The sequence below is a fragment of the Gobio gobio genome, assembly GCF_949357685.1.
Source record: "Gobio gobio genome assembly, chromosome: 20".
Lineage (NCBI taxonomy): Eukaryota > Metazoa > Chordata > Actinopteri > Cypriniformes > Gobionidae > Gobio > Gobio gobio.
Window position 1 is genome coordinate 33,774,566 of NC_137113.1, and position 18,024 is coordinate 33,792,589.

The 18,024-nt window shown below is 38.1% G+C and overlaps 1 protein-coding gene across 1 annotated transcript in view; it reads left to right on the top strand.

Moving 5' to 3' along the window:
* Positions 1–18,024, top strand: part of ccser2b (coiled-coil serine-rich protein 2b) — a 100,357-nt gene that overhangs the window by 10,925 nt on the left and 71,408 nt on the right. The window contains exons 2-4 of the mRNA XM_079845713.1: positions 1,959–2,043; positions 9,594–10,998; positions 13,182–13,363. Coding sequence (XP_079701839.1) covers positions 9,627–10,998; positions 13,182–13,363 — 1,554 coding nt within the window. The 5' untranslated portion in view covers positions 1,959–2,043; positions 9,594–9,626. The remainder of the gene's footprint in view (positions 1–1,958; positions 2,044–9,593; positions 10,999–13,181; positions 13,364–18,024) is intronic.

The following is an 18,024-nucleotide window of genomic DNA, read 5'->3' on the forward strand; positions in this document are numbered from 1 at the left end:
GGTGTACTAAAAAACGTAAATGTGAATGGGCATATACTTCAAAGATAACTTCAAAGGTGCCAATAATTGTGGCCAACATGCAATGGAGAAAAACGTGTATTTCATAATGTGAGTTTCCCCCCACTTTCAATTGTTTTATTTCAATGAAAGGTTATTTTTATGAATTATTTGATTGAGATCTGGTGACCGTGGATTTGAGTATAGTGAACTCTTTGTCATGTTCAAGAAACCAGCTTGAGATGATTTGAGCTTTGTGACATGGCACAGTATCCTGCTGGAAGTAGCCATCAGATGTGGCATTTAAACAATGCAAAATTGGTACTAAAGGGGAAAAGGGCCCAAAGTGTGCCAAGAAAATGGCACACCATTATACCATTAGGTTGATACACGGCAGGATGGATCCATGCTTTCATGTTGTTTACGCCAAATTCTGACCCTTACCATCTGAATGTCGCAGCAGAAATTGAGACTCATTAATGCAGGCTACATTTTTCCAATCTTCTATTGTCCAATTGCCCGCGTGCGGTGTAGCCTCATTACTTTGTTATTGACAGGAGTGGCACCCGATGTGGTCTTCTGCTGCTGTATCTGCTTAAGGTTTGACGTTTTGTGCGTTCATAGACGCTCTTCTGCATACCTCGATTGTAACGAGTGGTTATTTGAGTTAATGTTGCCTTTCTATCAGCTTGAGCCAATCTGGCCATTCTCCTCTGACCTCTAGCACCAAAAAAGCATTTTCACCCACAGAACTGCCACTCACTGGATATTTTCTCTTTTTCAAACCATTCTATGTAAACCCTAAAGATGGTTGTGTGTGAAAATCCCAGTAGATCAGCAGTTTCTGAGTCACATAAACCATCTTTCTTCCCCATTCTGATACTCAGTTTGAACTTCAGCAGATTTTCTTGACCATGTCTACATGCCTACGTTGGTTGAGTCCGAAAACCTAGGCAGCTGACTCGTTGCCTCGCTGCCTTATCAGACAATGGCTTGTATGGCAGCGTTTGTGTATGAAGGCACCTCACGAAACTAATTTCGGACAGAGTTCTTAGGCAGTGTAACCGTTTAATGATTTTCCAGGTTTCGGACGCAGCCATTGAGTTGCTGCCATGTACTGGCTGATTGGATATTTGAGTTAATGAACAGTTAAACAGGTGTACCTAATAAAGTGACCTGTGAGTGTGTATATATTTGGGAAATGATACAGTGGAGTGTGAGTAGGCAGGGAGGACTGTTAAAGCATCATTACTATTTGCCTTTGACAGACAGTATTTGATGCCTCATGCATGTGTCGATGTGCACCACCTCATGTGTCATTTTGTAAACATGGGCGTGCCTGGGAGTTTGACTGCAAATACATTCACTCACTTATACAACACTTGCACAGTACAAACGCAAATAGTGAGGGAAAGCAAATGTGAGTCTTAGCGGTAGATAAACAGCCATAGTAGTTTTATCCACCTTATTTTGCAGTGTGGGAGTTTTTTTTATTTTTATGTGCAAGCCTTCCGATTCATTAACGCTACACTCCAAAAAAAAAAGGTTCTATATGGCACCAAAAAGGGTTCTTGGCTCGTAATCATAGGGGAACCTTTTTTAGTGCTATATAGCACCAATTTTGGTGCTTCAGTGGTTCTTCAGCGGTTCTTCAGAGGTTCTTCACCAGTTCTTTGACTAAGGTGCTTTATAGCACCTCTGAAGAACCGCTGAAGAACCACTGAAGCTCCAAAATTGGTGCTATATAGCACTAAAAAAGTTTTTTTTTTGAGTGATAACTAGAAGAATAGCAAAGTGTCATAAATGGTAAAACTATTTGCGCTATAAACTGGTGTGTTTTTGATTTATGATAACAAAATTAAAATAATATGATAACAATTGAAGGTTTGCATTATAAAGCAGTATAATGGTATGTTTTACCACTTTTATGTTTTAAGCAGTAGGCCTATGTTTTTGTACAGGTAAAATTACTGGAAGCGAATGACACCGGAAGCCAGACACATTCAAGTTACAAATGGCTGTGCCCGCTCTTTCGTGAAAAATAAGGTGGGTAGTCTTATATCTTCAATCATTCAATCCAGTGGGTTGCACAGCATCACTATTTTCAGTGACTCAGCAGGATAAAAGAGAACTTCCTGGAATATTTGCATGACAGTGTTCCTTTTCACATGTGCTCTTGTATATATAGACTTACAATATAGGAGAGACCTGAAACATATCTGCAGACCAGAATATCATAGATATTTGGTGGATGGCTAAAAGATAACATTATTCATAACAACTGAATGAACAGTGCAAAAACAGCCTCATAATGGAGCTTAACACTAAAACAGTGAAATTCATAAAATGTTCTGGATTACCTGCGATCAAAGGCATTGGAAAATCGATTCGATACATCAGATTTATTATATTAATGCTGCATATAAAGTTTAACTCTGCTAGTATAATGCTTAATACACTTCTCAAGGGGCTTTTTCATTGGGTAGTTATAAGGACTTAGTTATAGGAACTAGCCACCAGACGGTTACCTGAGAACTAAATGTTCATCTAGGGCCTTTTTCCTGGTTGCATACGCACCGCCAGAAGGAACAACTTAAGTGAGGCAAGATGGCAAACCGTTCTTAAAAAACATAATTTAAGCATGGCATAATGGAGAATGCTGTGATCGGTGCTGTGTTTTTGTTGTGTGACATGGGATTTTTGATAACGGAGATAGAATGTAGGCATATATGAGCAAAAAGTAGGACTAGGAGACAATTTTCATGTTTTTGCTTGGTCCCTTCAAAGTTGCGTTGGATTTCCTCCATGGCGTAAAGGTTAAGCCCAATTTATACTTCTGCATCGAGTGTACGCCGTAGCTACAACACACAGCCAACGACACCCTGACGTGCACCTCTCCAAAAATGTAACAACGCATCAATTCTACACGAACGGCAAGCGCTGTGATTGGTCTTCATGTGTAACTGCATGTCGAAGCGGACAAGGACGCAGAAGTATAAATGAAAATCGACGCGTAGCCCACAGCGCAGAGGAAATGCCACAGGTCCGACGCAGAAGTATAAATCAGCCTTTAGGTAGCACCGGGACTTCAGCATCTGTCTATCTATCGCTGTTTTCCATCGTGGAGTTTGTTCGTGGAGTAAACTGTGCGCTTACACATGGCGGGTGCTGTTTCATATTGCATGTGTTCAACCAATCAACGTACACTTACACTCTAAAAAAAAAAAAGGTTCTATATTGCACCAAAAATGGTTCTTGGCTCGTAATCATAGGGGAACCTTTTTTAGTGCTATATAGCACCAATTTTGGTGCTTCAGTGGTTCTTCAGAGGTTCTTCAGCGGTTCTTCAGAGGTTCTTCACCGGTTCTTTGACTAAGGTGCTATATAGCACCTCTGAAGAACCGCTGAAGAACCACTGAAGCACCAAAATTGGTGCTATATAGCACTAAAAAAGGTTCCCCTATGATTACGAGCCTTTTTTTTTAGAGTGTACGTCACTGGTAGTCCTTATTGTACTGGATTAAACTCTACGCTGAAGTTGGAGTTAATTTAGTTCCCCAAAAGGCATTCCTATAGTTCCTGTGGTGTCAACATATTCAAAAAGTGGGTACTTCCACCATTAGTTCTAGGAACTATGAAAAGGTTCCTCTGGTGCGAAAGCCCCTATTGTTCCTTCTCGACATGGCCTGTTTTGTTTGCAAAACATAAAGCAATGTGAAGCCGCTGCCCACTGATTTCTGTGTACATATATACACTGTAAAAAATAAAAAACGGAAAATGTACTGGTAATTTTCTGCCAGAGTACATTATCCAGTAATTTTACGAAAATTTCCTTTAACCCTTAAAACACAAACTAATGCAATGTGTAATTCAAAATACAGGTAAAACCCCTGTAAAAAAAACAATACGGAAAATTCCTTCTTATTTATACAGTACATTGTGCCCTATTTTTATGGACGTTTTTTTTTTACAGTGCACACTGTATAACTGGTATAGCAGAATCTCTTAACAGTTGATACATTTCTACAGTTGCATGGCATACCACCTGGTCCTATAATGAATGATTGTAAAATGAATGTGCCATAGTATTCTAAAAAATACTTACCATGGCATGATGTCCTAAAGATCTTTGAAATACCATAGTACATTTTGTTACTGATTACTTGATGAGAACTTTGGACGATGCAAAGAATTACCTACATGACCTGAAGAAGGCTGTGTAAGCAAGACAACTCAGAAATGTTGATGAACTGAAACTGATTTGTTGGGAGGAACGGTCTATAATTCACCCTCAATGTTGTGCAAAACTTTTTATTGCAACTATAGACACATTCTTTAGAGGCTTGAATGGGTGATACACATCATAACATGGTTCCAATACAGCAGTATCTCAGCTGGTCACAGGGCATGTTGCTTTGCCTTGGTCCTGAATAGATACATTGTATCCACCAACTTTTAGCAAATATATCTTCACTTGGTCATGCTTTATCCCTCCAGTGAATTCATTAATACGAACATTGCTTTTGAACATTTGTCACATAATGAATGAATAGAATGAATAATGCTTTGTGCCTCTGCGTCAGGTTAATCTTCATCACAGTACACACGTGGCTTTCACCTCTATCATCTTAATCAGAGTATTGTCTGGAAGTGTGGGCCTATCATATGATAACTCCTTGTGTTGAAAATGTCAAGATAGTCCTTGTATATCATTGGTCTGCAATTGGTCAAAGCCTCAAGGACTGCATTTAATAGCATTATTGTTTAACATCCTTATGATGACCCTTCAAGCAAGGGGAAGCCTGAGGACAAGGACTAAGATGTTATGCTTAGCTAGAACTAAATGTTCAACCATAGGCGCTGATCCCGTGGGTGCTCAAGCCCCGAAAAACAGAAAATATTCTCCATTCATTTTAACCAATCAAAAAAAATCAATCGAGTTTCTGTAAACTCTTGATTGGTGGATCTCACATCGGGTCCCGACGGGTTGTAATACACAATTCTACCATTATATTTAGCACTACAACATAACCTCAAAAGCTTATGCTTTCTGTTTTTTGCACAATGATAAATTGCTTTTAAATAATTAACTCCCAAATCATCTGGTATATCAGCGAGAGAGCGACTCACAACAACACTCATGGAAAGAATATTGGTTTCCCTTTGTTTGGAAACGTATTTAAAGTTTTGTGTGAGGATATGGAGTGTGGGCACCCACTGAACTTAAAACTGTTGGTTTAAAAATAAAACATTTCTGACAGAACTATATTTGAGGTCTTGTAGTCTACTATTGAGCTGATGACCTGAATCAGGTGTGTTTGATCCAGGAGGCATTCAAACTATGCAATATTTGGGAGACTCCAGAGATATGGTTGAGAAATACTGAATAGCACCTTCCCATATTTGGGTAATTTTAACCCAAGGTGGTTGTAGCCCGTTTACCCAATACATTGGTTTATAAAATAACTAATTGGTTGGGTTAATATCACCCAACCCCCCAAATGTTGTTTTAACCATCTATTATTATTATTATTATTATTATTATTAGGGGCTAGGCACCATGCATTTCTTATATATTAGTGTTCTTCTTCTTCGCATCCGATATAATTGTTCATAGTCAAGTTACCATTATTTTTATAGTGCTTTATACAATACAGATTGTTCATCTTTACAGTGATCAACAGGAAAATTATGATTCAATGATGCAAACATAGTTCAATTCGGCTGTTGAGCAGCTCTAAAAAAAGTATCATTGTTCAGCTGGAGTCAGTTCAGTGTTGATTCAGATCATCAATTATTAAAATTATTTCCATTTGGCTATAAAGCAGTTCTGCAGAAAACAGTGTCAGTTTTCTCATCAAATAGTGTCAGTACAGTCAGATCAATACTATTGTTGAATATTAAGTGTCCCCAACTAAAAAAGCCAGAGCTTTCAAGGAACCTAAACTCCATCAGGTGACAGAATGGAGAAATAAAACACCTTGGGAGAAACCAGGCTCAGTCGGGGGACCATTTCTCCTCTGGCCAAACAAAGCAACTTGGTGTGGTTTAATTTCAGGCTGCATCACAAGTCATAAGTCAGATTGTGAATTGGTATCATTCAAAATATTTCATCCAGTTCTTTCTGCTTAAAGATCGGATTCATCACAAGGTAATGGAGACGAAGCTGGCCATCGGGTCTGTGCAGAGGACTTGTTTGTGGTCTTTGCTGAGGATCTGTACCGATTGTCATGCCGACGAGGCCTTCACAGGGGATTGTCTAGTTGACATGGCCTCTTCTGACATTTAGGGCTGCGCTGTGATTGTGCCTAGTTTCAGAGAGCATTACAATAATCTAGCCTTGATGTCATGAACGGATGAATGCACTTGCAGAGAGAGCCCACCACACGGTCATCAGATTGGCTGTGGTTTTTGTGGTTGATTTTGTCTCTTCTTGTAGATATGTTGAGTCTGGTGTGGACGACACACTTGTAGCTGGAATCACATCACGTTTGGTTAGGACATGGTGGTTTCTTATTCTGTGGCTCCCTCTAGTGGGCAACATTTTGAAATGGCTGATAGTTCAGAATGGCCTGTTAACCTGCTGCCGAGCATCATACATTCATACAAGTGTGTTCGCAAGTGTGTTTTGAGAAGTTTGGACTTTGTGCACACCAGATATAAATATAATAGTCATACCAGGCACAAATCTCCTAATCTTTCAAAATTCTTCAAAATTATGTTCAAAAAAATCAAAAATTTGTTCTCAGCATGGTCTAGAGCTGATGTGTGCAAAGTTTGGTAAAGGTCTGACAAATGACCTAAAAGGAGTTTGGAAAAGTAGCTTTTTTAAGCAAATTAGAATGTTTTTTTTTTAGATAATCATACAAATTTGATTTAGTTTGGGCTTAAAACAAAGATTGTTAAGGCTTATAGCAAGGATTCAGAAATTTTTTTTACCCAGTCTTACCCAGTTGCAGTGAGTTATTAGTTAAAACATAAAGTTGCTTATTATAGTTATTATAGTTAGGCCTGGTCCGACCAGACTCTCGTACATTTCATTTGTACAGAGAGTCTGGCCACTCTCCATTGACAAGCATTAACTTCCTTGAAGGTGGGAACTGTGTTGAAGTTTAAAACTATTGGATCTGCCCAGAGCCACTCTGGATCTGCCATAACCAATCGCTAATGTTTTAGCTCAAATTAGCGCACAACATCAACGTCATCGTTCTCAGCCACTCCGTCTGTTCGCTAAATGGACCAGTTAAAATTTGACCGGAGAAACCCAGAGAATATACCACAATCCCAGACGGAGTACTGAAGGAAAATGAAAATTGAGCAGAAGTACGTAGGAGGGCGGAGCCAGGCTAATTATAGTTGGCTCAATACCACAATTTTGGCTTCAGTATTATGCCAGAATCTAATACCTCATTATCGATAAGCAGCCTCAAAAGATAACTGAATTAAAAACAATTTGTCTTTTTTCCGCTTCTGGGTTTTGTGTTTCCGGCGCTCGACATCACAGGGTAAATTTAAGCACAAGTGTTGTTGTAAGAGACACTGAAATATATACATTTTGTGTTTCCATTTGCTCAAATATTAAAAGAAAAACTCCACAATAGTGTTTCTTTTCACAACTTTCAAAAAAGTAAAATTGATAACGATTGATAACGGCAGTTAGATAACGGAAGAGAGAAGACTTTACCAACTTTACTGTCACTCCCACAGCCACTGTATTAGAAACACCCTCACAGCACCCTTACGTTAACTAGTTTATTGTAATTAGATGCAAAGGTAATATAATCCAAAGTATAATGTGATACATGTACAATTTAAAAAAAAATGTAACATAAAAAAAAAGGATTTACAATGCTGATGACCATCAAAACACGTCATCACAGTATGTAAAAAAGGCCTATTTTATTAAAACCCTCTGTGGTGAAAATCAAGTTTTTAATGTTGTTTATATGTCCATGTGGCATTTTTAATATGCTTTTAAATCGCTGGTGTTTCTTACGTCATAAACTACCTTGTAACCAATCAGATCAACGTGGTAGTGGCCTTTAGCATATCATCATTACTATGCCGTGAAGCAGGGGCGTCTCAAGAGAAACCAGGTTATCCCGGTATGTTTTTCTGTTGATATAAAAAAATCGGGGAGGCTACATTTAGCAATATAGCGGGTGAACTATGTATAGTATGTTTTTTTTAATGTTATGATGAACTATATGCCTTTCTCCACTGACGTTCTAAGTTGTTCAAAACGTTTCTAAGGATACTGATTTTAGAAGGCAGCTGTCTGACTCTGAGATGGCAAATGGGAACATGGTGTGTGTAACATTAGCAGCACATTATTAGCTGTTTGATACTGTAGTCAAGCCAAAGGCTAATCATATCAATTACTGTTATGTGTCCAATGTTGTAGAAGGCGATACATAAAATGCATTACCATTCTAATACATAGACTTTGCATATTCATGGTTTTCGTGTATACTAAATAAAGCAACGGTATAAAAGTTACATTCAAGCTATTTTAAGGCATGTATAATAATTAAAAAAATCACAGGAAAAAAAAAAAAGTTTAAATATGTTATTTTGGTGATCAAAGATGAGTTTTAAGGGATAAAATGATTGACTACAGGGGGACTTTAAGAACACTGCATGAAACTATGCAGTATCAAATGTGTTGCTTTTTTTCAAGCATGAATATATAAACAACATACAAAGGACTTCTCAGTGCTTCATACTAAGTAAAACTGAAGTGATTAATATATATTTTTATATTAAACTATTATTGAATTATTATAATTGAATTATACAAAAAGTGCAATCTTCCTATAAAATGTAACACATTACACTGAACAAGTGGTAGATCTATTAGTTTGCATTTTCGCTCCAAGAATTAATGCACAGATCTATTTTCACATACAGTATCAGTTTTTTTTTAATCTCGTAAATTGCTGTAGTGATCACTGTCAATTACTGCAGTTTCGGATTCAATCCACCATTTAAATAAAAAGTTGTCAATCGAGAAACTTTTAAATGTGCAGTTAGCAGCATGACAAATGCATATTATATCTAAAAAGCATGCAAAGGGCCCTCCCATTATAATCCCTGAATCTCAGCACCGCCACCTCACTGATTTAGCGAATACTCCCGTTATAATCAATGAATCTGACAACACTGCACAATGAATCTCTTAGTGTTGTTTTTGTTACATTGAAAGATTGGTGAACGTGCTTTGGCTGAAATCTCTGAGCTCGCTCTAAACAAACTCTAAACAAATTTCCACAAACGATCCTTATTGCTTGTGGTGTGATCCGCAATGCTGTTTTAACAGAAAAACGTAATTATTTGCGATGCCGGCTCAACATTGTGATGTCTGTCAGTTATAGTACACACTACACTGACTACAATGTTCTTACTAGGATTGGGCCGATACACAATAATTAATGATCTCTAAAACTTTCAAAAAAAAACAAAAACAAAAACAAAATGTGCATGCAAAATTATGTAAAATGGCCCTGTTATCAGTGTGATTATTTAAAGGTGGCTTTTTTTTTTCAAACAATTAGCTTTTTTCATATTTCATAATCTCTCTTTCTCTCTTTTTGCAGTTTTGTCTACATCCATGGTGGTGAACCTAGCTGATGGAAAGGAACGCTGTCAAACAGCTCAACATGGTCTCCAGGCTGCCCAAGTTTGCTTCCCATCCCTCAGGCACCACCATAACCCCCCTTTCCCAAGGATCTGCCCTCCCGGTTTCCTCCTTGGAGTCTAAAGCTGGACAGATAGGCAGGCACAATAGTTTGACACGTGTGCAATCCCTAAATTGGAGAAAGGGTGAAGAGGACAGTGGAAATAAAGTTCAACACTCTGGCAGCTTAGATGAGGAGAGTAGTGTAAATATAGATTCACAGTCCCCAGTGATGGTGACTAAAAAGTCTTCACCTGCAGCTGTAGTTAAATGTAAGAGTGCAGTCCCAACTGCACAAAGTAGCTGTCCCAGGAGTGTACCCCAGCCCAGCAAAACCATTCCCCGCATGACTACTCCCAAACGCCTCTCCACAGGGAATCCCCTCTCTAATGGTACAGCTACTCTGCATGGAGTTATTGGTGGTAATGGCCGTTATGGCTCCTCAGGGTCTGGTCTTGGTCATGTATCCCAACAAAGAACCCTTCAGAGCAAACTGTCCCTGTCCAATGACAGCATCAAGTCTAGCATGTCCAACGACAGCATAGTGCACTCTCAGAGTTTCTCCCACTTCAAGAGTGCAGCATGCCCCACAAAACCACCTATAACCCGTTCCTTCTCCTATAACAAAGCTACAGAGCTTGCTAAAGAACTTCCCAGCCCTTTACCACAATCTCCAGTGGCTAGATCACCCCTCATTCAGCCAAATCCAGTATTATCCGAAGGGAAAGTAGGTAAATATGGGTTTGCAAGGCCCTCTGTAACTACTGGTGATCAACTTTTGCCAACGACCACAATAAAGAAATCTCTTTTACCCAGCTTTTCAGGTAAGAAACCCTCTGTGCTCAGTTATAGACTTACACGTCCAACAATCACCAAACATCTCCGTCCTCTTGTCCCCGGAACTGTCCAAAAAGAAGCAGAATTGAGTAAAATGATCCAAGACCCTACACAGGTATCAGAAACCAGTTCAGAACCAACCAGCAGCAATGGAAGTATTGAAACTACCCCAAATGAGATCTCATTTGACGTAAAGGAAGTTGAAGACATTTTTGGCCCCTCCTTGGAGATATTGGATGATATGTCACTATCATCGTCCTCATCTGTGGAGAATAATGATACTAGTGAAGAGTACATGGATGACTTCGATAATCTCGGGAATGGAGGCGAGACCCTGCTGCTGCCTGTCCTCAAAGATGGGTTAGACCACTTAGGACTATGTACAGATGACAACATTCTAATCACCGAGTGCAATGAGGAAGCATCAGTGACCAACCTGCACACCTTCTTGTCAGAATCTGTTGACTGGGCAGGAATGGGACTCACAGGTGTGATTGAGAATTTATCTACTTCTATTATTACACCTCAGATCTACTAATCCCAATTTCTACATTTTTGACATTTTGAACTACCTTCAGAATGTAATACATGATTCCTGCACTCAGCATTGGTGCCCTAGTTTGTAAGAATGTTCCTAAATGCATTTCTTGAACAATTATAATAAGATTTTTCTAAAGAATGATATGACAGGCTTAATTTGGTGTTATTTGATTGGTTTGGCAGTTCTTTTATTGAAAAACTCGCTGATTAACTAAATGAAAAACATCTCAAATGCCGTATTTTTGCGCTACCTGCAGATTACTGCAATACTCATAATAAGAGTTTATTTGAGATTTAACATAATGATTTGAGTTATGACTGGCTTGAGGGGAGTTTTTTTTTATGTGCCACGTATTTTAAATAGTGTTTTTATAGAGCCTGTAAATTTGTTCCCTTGTTTGGCAAATCTTTTTAGTTACTAAATTTCAAATTCAACAAATAGTCATGTTACGCATAATCATGACCGATCATCGTTTACATTATCGATCATTGGTGTCACATTGGCGTTCGTATACATCCCTAATAATATTGCGTATGTGCATAACATTGCAAAAACCAAACAAAAACATACTGCCTGATGTACCTTTTGGTTTAGGTTAGATTACTTCGCATTTAGAGTGCATGCTCTCACTGCGTGATTTACTCTATCAAAATACAGTAAAAATATGAGTATTTGTCCTTTAGGCTATATTTATATCATATGATATTGTTAAGCAATCACACAAACGTCCCTGTTGAAAAAAAGAAAGAAAACAGCATATGCTGGTTAAGAATTTTTTGTTTTAAAGCATGGTTTGAGCTGTTTTAAGCTGATCCTTAGCTGGTCATGAGCTGGTTTAAGCTGGTCAAGTGCTGGTTCCAAGCTGGTCCTAAGAAACTAGCTCCATCTCAGCACCAGCTTATAACCAGCTCAGGACCAGCCTAAACCAGCTAAAACCAGTTGCCATGCTTGTAAACATAACTAACCAGCATATGGTGGTTTTTCAACAGAGACAGTACCGCTTTTTTTTTTTCTTCACATATCAATATGATCGCAAATGCGATATTGACTTTATACAACAGTTTGAGTTTAGTAAACAATTAAGTGACTTTTTAGACGCATTAAGTGACATTTTAGACTCAATATTGCCTGTTTTGCTCTATTTTGCCAAAGAAAATTGTTACAAAAAAAGCCATAGCAGAACTGTTCTGTGTCTCTGAGCAACACGCAGTGGTGTTTCGTTACTGAATGAATCGGTCCATTTGCAAGAATTGGTTGAAATAATGACTCAATGATTCGCTCATTAACAGTGACTTGCCGCCACCTTCTGCCGGTTTTAGTTTCATAATATCTTTTCAATTTTAAAATAATTTCATGTATCATTAATGTTTTATTTTTAAGCCATCAAAACATTATTTAAGCATTTGTAACTGCAGGTTAAATGCATGTATGTCACTTCTGCACAGGCTGCGTTTAATTAGGTAAGAAAAATGCAGATATACAACACAATTTAAACTTATTGGAAAATGTAATTTCTGTCACTGCTGCGAACTAACCACCGCACAAAATATGTAGAATAACACATTTTTTTAGGAATCAGCTTTCCACAGCAGTCCTAAACATGCCAAGGTACCAGCACAATAAGAATAATTTGATTCTCCAGAATGTTTGTGAATCTGGCCCTGATCACCCTGTCAGGGTTTAGTAATGGGATACAAGCCAGTGTGATAGTGTTAAATGGTGAAGTATGTAATTTTTCAATGTTAAAATCTCAGTATGCACTATACATAGCCTATATACTTGTATGTACTGTACATAAACTATGTTTTTATTAGTACTTCTCAGCATTATGTGTAATATTCTATGCATACTGTGTACACTTGATTGATGCTGCCTTAGATTTTGGCCAAAATAATGTACCTTAGGAGGCAGCATAATGATGTTGTAACAGCCTTTTGGAACAGTATTCCATCTTGAATGTGCCTATGATGCTTAAAATCCTAGCTCATTAGCTATAATTATTATTCTAATTCGCTTTGTAAATAGGTTTTCATATTTTAACAATTTGAGCAGATCCACACTGTCACTAAGATTGCTTAAAAATATATATTCTCTGCTACTTTCTTACCCAGTTTATTGTCTGTCTTTCAGCTTGTAAAGATGACTTTGTGCATGAGACGTCTCCTACAGGCGATTTTCCTCATGGCTCGTCTCTGGACCTGTCGCCATCAGACAGCTCTGGAGGGACTTACATGTGGGATGAAGAGGGGATGGAGGCACTGGCAGGCTCTGGACACCCCTGTGGAAGCTTTGGCTCTGATCTCAACAGCCTGGTGAGTCCAAATCCTTATGAAAAGATTGATCTAAGCGACTTCCAAGAGAGAAGTAACACAACAACATCATAAACATTTACATAATTAGTGGATTATTGAGTTTCATTATTTTATCTAGGGGTTTTCTTCTTCTTTTTATTTTATTTTTTAGTATTGGTTCTTTAACTTGCTTGTACAACTTCTCAAGCAGACTGCCTTTGTGGTGTTTGGCCGTACAGTGGAGAATCGCTCCTCTAGGCAACTCTCTGCAATCTTCTATCTAAACCTTTCTGAATCAGTGTGCTTTACGTTTGACATTTAAAATCCCAGTTGATGAGCACTGTTATAGTGAGGTCTGTCTTATGTTCAAACCCCAGAGACTGAATGGATAAGGTGAAGGTGCGTCTCTGATTATGCATTATAATGCTGAGAGTACTCCAAATTGGCTCCTGCTAATAGTCATTTGTCTTTCTTCTGGAAACACCCAATCAGATTGTTAGCTTCATGTCTGTTAGTAAATGGTGAGGTGAAATTAAAATCAAATGAGAGGATGACTCTGCATTTATGCTCAAAAAGGGCTAGCCTTTATCCTCCTTTGCATCTATGATAGCTTGTTAAATACCTCTCTCTATTATATTTTTCTTTCTGTGTTTAAGCCAGATTACAAATCACTTAATTAATGTTATCTGCATACCTGTTTAGTAATTACTAATATGACGCATATTAGATAAACAACAGCTGCATATTCCTATCATTACTTTTAATGATTTAGATTATAGTAATACTTTTTGCTAAGCAATATTTAAATATATTTGCCACTGATGACTGAGTGTGTACAACTGTCACTTAACACTAGAACCGCTACAGGGTAAAATTTACCCATGGCTGTTTTTCAAATGGACATAACAGATTTTCAATAAAATATCTATATAATTCCTTTATTTTCGCACTGTTTGAGCAACGTGTAGGCTTACTGTAGACAGTCACACAACACACTATCAAATGACTGGTCTGCGGCTATGCAGCCCCATACGCAACAAACTGCGATGCACTGTGTATTCTGACACCTTTCTATCAGAACCAGCATTCATTTCTTGACCAATTTCAGCTACAGTAGATCTGTTTGATTGGACCGCACGGGCCAGCCTTTGCTCCCCACGTGCATCAATGAGCCTTGGCCACCCATGACCCTGTCGCCGGTTCACCACTGTTCCTTCCTTGGACCACTTTTGATAGATACTGACCACTGCAGACCGGGAACACCCCACAAGAGCTGCAGTTTTGGAGATGCTCTGACCCATTTGTCCAGCCATCACAATTTAGCCCTTTCAAAATCGTTCAAATCCTTACGCTTGCCCATTTTTCCTGCTTCTAACACATCAACTTTGAAAACAAAGAGAGAGAATCAGTGTTATTCACTTCATGCCTGATTGGTGTACATTATGTACCAATGATGAAAAAATCTGTAAACTCTGCTTTGACCGAAATGCTGAAATTCACAATACACATTGTTTCAAAGAAGATTTACAGACATTGTCTTATGGTCCGCATTGAACACTTTACAGTTGGGCAATTGAATAGATTCCATGTGGTGACGATATAAATTATCAACCAGTTGATATTTGCTATATGGTGTATATATTGCTTTATGTATAGTAGCTGTCAATTGAAGTTAGTAGTTCAATTGGTAGTGTATGTTTTGATTTCAGTTTGAGTCAACATTTTGGTGTAGTGACTCCAGTAGTGAATCGAGTTATCTTTTGTGGCTTATTGCTGAACAGTCAAATACATGCAAGATTGTAAAAATCATGTCAATTTTGGTAACAACCTTATTCCCAACAAAAATGTTGTGACTACCCCTAGAGTAGCTTCTAATTATGAGGCCAAAAGTAAAGGACTGTTTCTAATGTCTTAGAAGGAGTACTAAATTGAGTTCTCTTTCATGGTTTATCACTGAATGGTTAAATGTTGACAGGGTTGTCAGGTAATCTGAACCGCTGGTAACTAGAAAAAACAATATTAGCATTCTCATTTTTTACCTGTCATATTCAGCATTTATATACATGCATTATATACCCCCTCTCTTTACCCTGTCTATAATTCATAATTCAACATGAGCCACCTGGAATGAAAAAAAAGTGATCAGTGTGATTGATATTCAAAATGTTAAGCAAGCGCTCCTTTGTTTGCGGTTTACATATCTGCAGTTCTAGTCTTGGTTTCCCTTTTTGAATGACGAGTATAGACTTTTGATACCTGCTGATATAGACAGTTACATCCTTACACACCGGCGGAGAATGCACATGCTAGTGTGCAGTTGGCTGTAGTCTTTGCTGTGTGTTCAAGTGTAGCTTTTTGCTTGGTGTGTCACGACCTTTATATGGCAGCAAGGTATACAGTGCTTTCAGAAAGTATTCAGACCCCTTCATTTTTCACATTTTGAGATATTGCAGCCTTGTGCTTTAAATTGTATTTTGAACGTCACGTTGACATATGAGTATTGAGAATTCCTAACCTTTGCTATGACCTTTTGAAATTTCTCTCAAATGCATTCCATTTCTCTGGAAGATCTTTGATCTAATTCTACTGTTTGATTGAAGTCCACCTGTGGCAGCCTGTCTATATAAGTTCTAACAGCTGAAAAGCCCATTTGGAATTTGCCAAAACACACCTAAAAGATCTTCGACTGTGAGAAACAAGATTCTCTGGTCTGATGAACCTTAATTCCGTTTCTGTAGGAAATCAGCTAAACAAAGTACTTTTGTGCAGCCTCTGTAGTAGCCTACCTTCATGGACCACATGGGGGCAGCAGACACTCACAAACATTCAAAGTGGCATCCATTTCATTAAAGGGTTAGTTCACCCAAAAATTAAAATTTTGTCATTAATTACTCACCCTCACGTCGTTCGAGACCCGTAAGACCTCCGTTCATATTCGGAACACAAATGAAGATATTTTTGTTGAAAGCTGATGGCTGAGAAAGGCTTCAGATAGGCCTCCATTGGCATTCAGTACACTTATACTCCCAAGACGGATAAAAGGCACTCAAAACATCGTTACAAAGTCCATCTCACCACAGTGACTCTACAATAATCTTACGATGCGACGACAATAGTTTTTGTGCGCAAAAAAAATCAAAATAACACCTTTTTCCAACTTGTTACTGCCTTCCGTGTGTGCCTCCACGACGCATGCGGGAGAATATGACGCAGATCCGGCGTTCGGACAGATGACCCAGAAGTGATTTGTTTACGAGCAGAGGAAGACGCGCGTATCTCAGCTGTTGGATTCTACATTGATCGTGCTTTAGGTCTCGGCGTAGTGCTCAAAATGGGGTTAGAGTGTGCATTTCATGGATTCCCAAACCCCGGCGCTACGTCATATTCTCGCGCATGCGTCGTGGAGGCACACGTGGAAGGCAATAACAAGCTGGATAAAGGTGTTATTTTGATTTTTTTTGCGCACAAAAACTATTGTCGTCGCATCGTAAGATTATTGTAGAGTCACTGTGGTGAGATGGACTTTGTAACGACATTTTAAGTGCCTTTTATGGGTCTTGGGAGTATTAATGTACTGAATGCCAATGGAGGCCTATCTGAAGCCTTTCTCAGCCATCAGCTTTCAACAAAAATATCTTCATTTGTGTTCCGAATATGAACGGAGGTCTTACGGATCTCGAACGACATAAGGGTGAGTAATTAATGACAGAATTTTCATTTTTGGGTGAACTAACCCTTTAAGGTTATCATTTTACAGAACATCCCACAAGAATAGTTAATTTCATGACGCTCATGTTGTTCCAAAACCATATGGCATTTTTTCTCTCTCTCTCTACAAAATGAGCTGTTTTGCAGATTATCTTTTACATGAAATGAAAATGAATGGGAACTACAGCTCTCAAGCTCTAAAATATATCATAAAAGTATAATATAAATATGACTCATGCACTATTTTTGAGTTTGATGTATTCATACAATAACTTTTTGTTTAAGGAATAGATCCAAAGTGAAATGCTATTTGCATTGCGCCAGGTTGAATGTCATGTAATTGATGCCAAACATTGGGGTAAAGCATGAAGATTAATCAATGGTGTCAAAATTTTCATTTTTGCTTGAACTGTTTTCTCTTGACAGTACAGCCAATGTGCATCACGTTTTACAGATTAATGTGATGTCACCTATTTCACTTTGTGTCATTGAGGTCTAGTTTCACTTATGTATTCACCCATACATGTTTTGGTTGGTTTGAGGAGCTTCACCATTCTGCTATGTGATTTCATTAGTTGTGTGATAAAATATAGGCCAAATCGTAATAGTTCTATGTTGTGGCCACTGTGAAGGAGTGCATTAGGACGAAAATCCAGAGTTGTAAGTAGGTGACAGTATATACCTCTCTCGTGTGATGGCTTTTTCTTTTTACACCTTTTAGAATGTATATTATTGATATATATATATATATATATATATATATATATATATATATATATATATATATATATATATATATATATATATATATATTGCTGCCATATATGGTATACCTTTGATTAAATGGTTTAAGACAGTCGACGACAGTTCCTTTTGTTTTTATCTGTCATTTAGGGGTCTTTATTTTAAAAACTTGGATATCATAACAATAAAATTTACCGCCAAGTGGCCACATCCAAATGGTTGTACAGAAC